The following is a 1,543-nucleotide window of genomic DNA, read 5'->3' on the forward strand; positions in this document are numbered from 1 at the left end:
ACTGGATCCTTGGGGCTCTCAAGGATCTCTGTACCCGAGCGCGTCTGACGATGCTTGTTCAGCTCTTCCAGTTACGTCCTCGTCCAGGACAGAGGAGGCGTTCAACTTCTCCCGAGTGGGCTCAGGTCTTATGAGCACCATCTCGGCAACTTCCCCAACTTTGAGGTTGGTCAGGAAAGACTCGACCGCTATTTCCTCGAGGTTCAGTGTCTCGATCCATCGATCAGACCCCAAGCATTAAATCGATGTAAATAGGCCATAACTTGAGCGCGATAGAGGTTAAAGCTTCCTGCCATTTTTGGTGGGTTTTTGTTCACATCCAACGCTAGGTTAGTCGGTGGCAATGGTATCCTTCGTTGTTGTTCTTCATTAGCGTGCAACCTCGCTGAAGCGTTCACCACTGGAGTTCCAGTCAAAATGAGTGTTGAAGTTGGTGAGCTCAACGCAGAAACAGACTGCGGCTGTGGAGACTGAAGGACAGGCATCCCGCCAGCACCACCAGCCAACGGACCTACCGGTCCAGCCGCTACTGACGCTGCAGGCGCTGATACAGCCATCATCCGTCGCGACGCGGTCGGAGACGGAGTACCAAGTAAGTCTGACATCAAAGGCAGCGTCCACGACACCGTCAGCGTTCACGTAAGTTCTGGAAGTTTACTCTAATTTTGGGCTCATAACCCTAACAGCGAACGTCCCCTACTCGTTCACTTGCAGAGGTCGTGTACGATGTCTGGACAGTGTTTACGACGGAAGAAGTAAGCGTTAACACACTACTCGCCCCACACTTGGCAGAAGGGGAATTGCTGGAGCTCCACCCTTGATGGACTCCGTTAGAAATAAAAATATCAACCAAGTTTCAACGGGCGAGTGACTATCAATACTAAAAAGACTTCTGGTTTCTGAGACTGCGTCGTCCAGGTCTCATACATTGTCGGCCGCCCATTGGCTGCTATGCTTGCGAATGACGGCGCTGACGTGTACAGCGCCGACATTTACTCGCTGTACCTATTCCGTCGCGGTAAGCTCATCCCGAGCGAAGAGACGCAGGAGACGGCGTGTAAGAAGTCTCGTGTCATCATTACTGGCGTCCCCGTTAAGAGCTACAAGCTGCCGCTTGAGTGGGTCAGCGAAAACACGGTCATCATCAACGTCGCGTCCTTCAAGAACGTGGACGAGGCCGAGCTGCTTAAGATAAAGGGCGTGCAGTACGTGCCACTGGTGGGTAAGGTCACGGTGGCCATGCTCGAGCGCAACCTGCTGCGTCTGTAAGAGAACTTCCACTGGAAGCCTAAGAAGGTCTGGCAGTAAGAGTGTGGATGAGGATAGAGAGAACACCTCGCTTACCGCTAAAATACATATATCTTCCCCGTTACAGGGAAATTCACAGCGTGTGCAGTACCGTAATACGCTAACTCCATCCAATTACACTTAATAGCGCCTATGCTGACTCCATTATCTCTACATGCACTAAACTGGACGCTGTGACTTTATTCTGGTCGCTCACGGCTTTCGCTCCGAGTGTGTGCGGCCCCACGCCGAGTCC

General features: G+C 52.3%; 1 protein-coding gene across 1 annotated transcript; it reads left to right on the forward strand.

Moving 5' to 3' along the window:
• Positions 1–417: 417 nt before the first annotated feature.
• On the forward strand, positions 418–1,269 carry PITG_20542 (uncharacterized protein; the record flags this gene model as incomplete). The annotated part of the gene is made up of 4 exons (XM_002895148.1): positions 418–433; positions 554–639; positions 687–755; positions 919–1,269. 4 exons carry the CDS (start codon positions 418–420, stop codon positions 1,267–1,269), a joined length of 522 nt encoding a protein of 173 aa, XP_002895194.1.
• Positions 1,270–1,543: the final 274 nt, after the last annotated feature.

This window comes from Phytophthora infestans, genomic scaffold (genome assembly GCF_000142945.1).
Source record: "Phytophthora infestans T30-4 supercont1.238 genomic scaffold, whole genome shotgun sequence".
Taxonomy (NCBI): domain Eukaryota; phylum Oomycota; class Peronosporomycetes; order Peronosporales; family Peronosporaceae; genus Phytophthora; species Phytophthora infestans.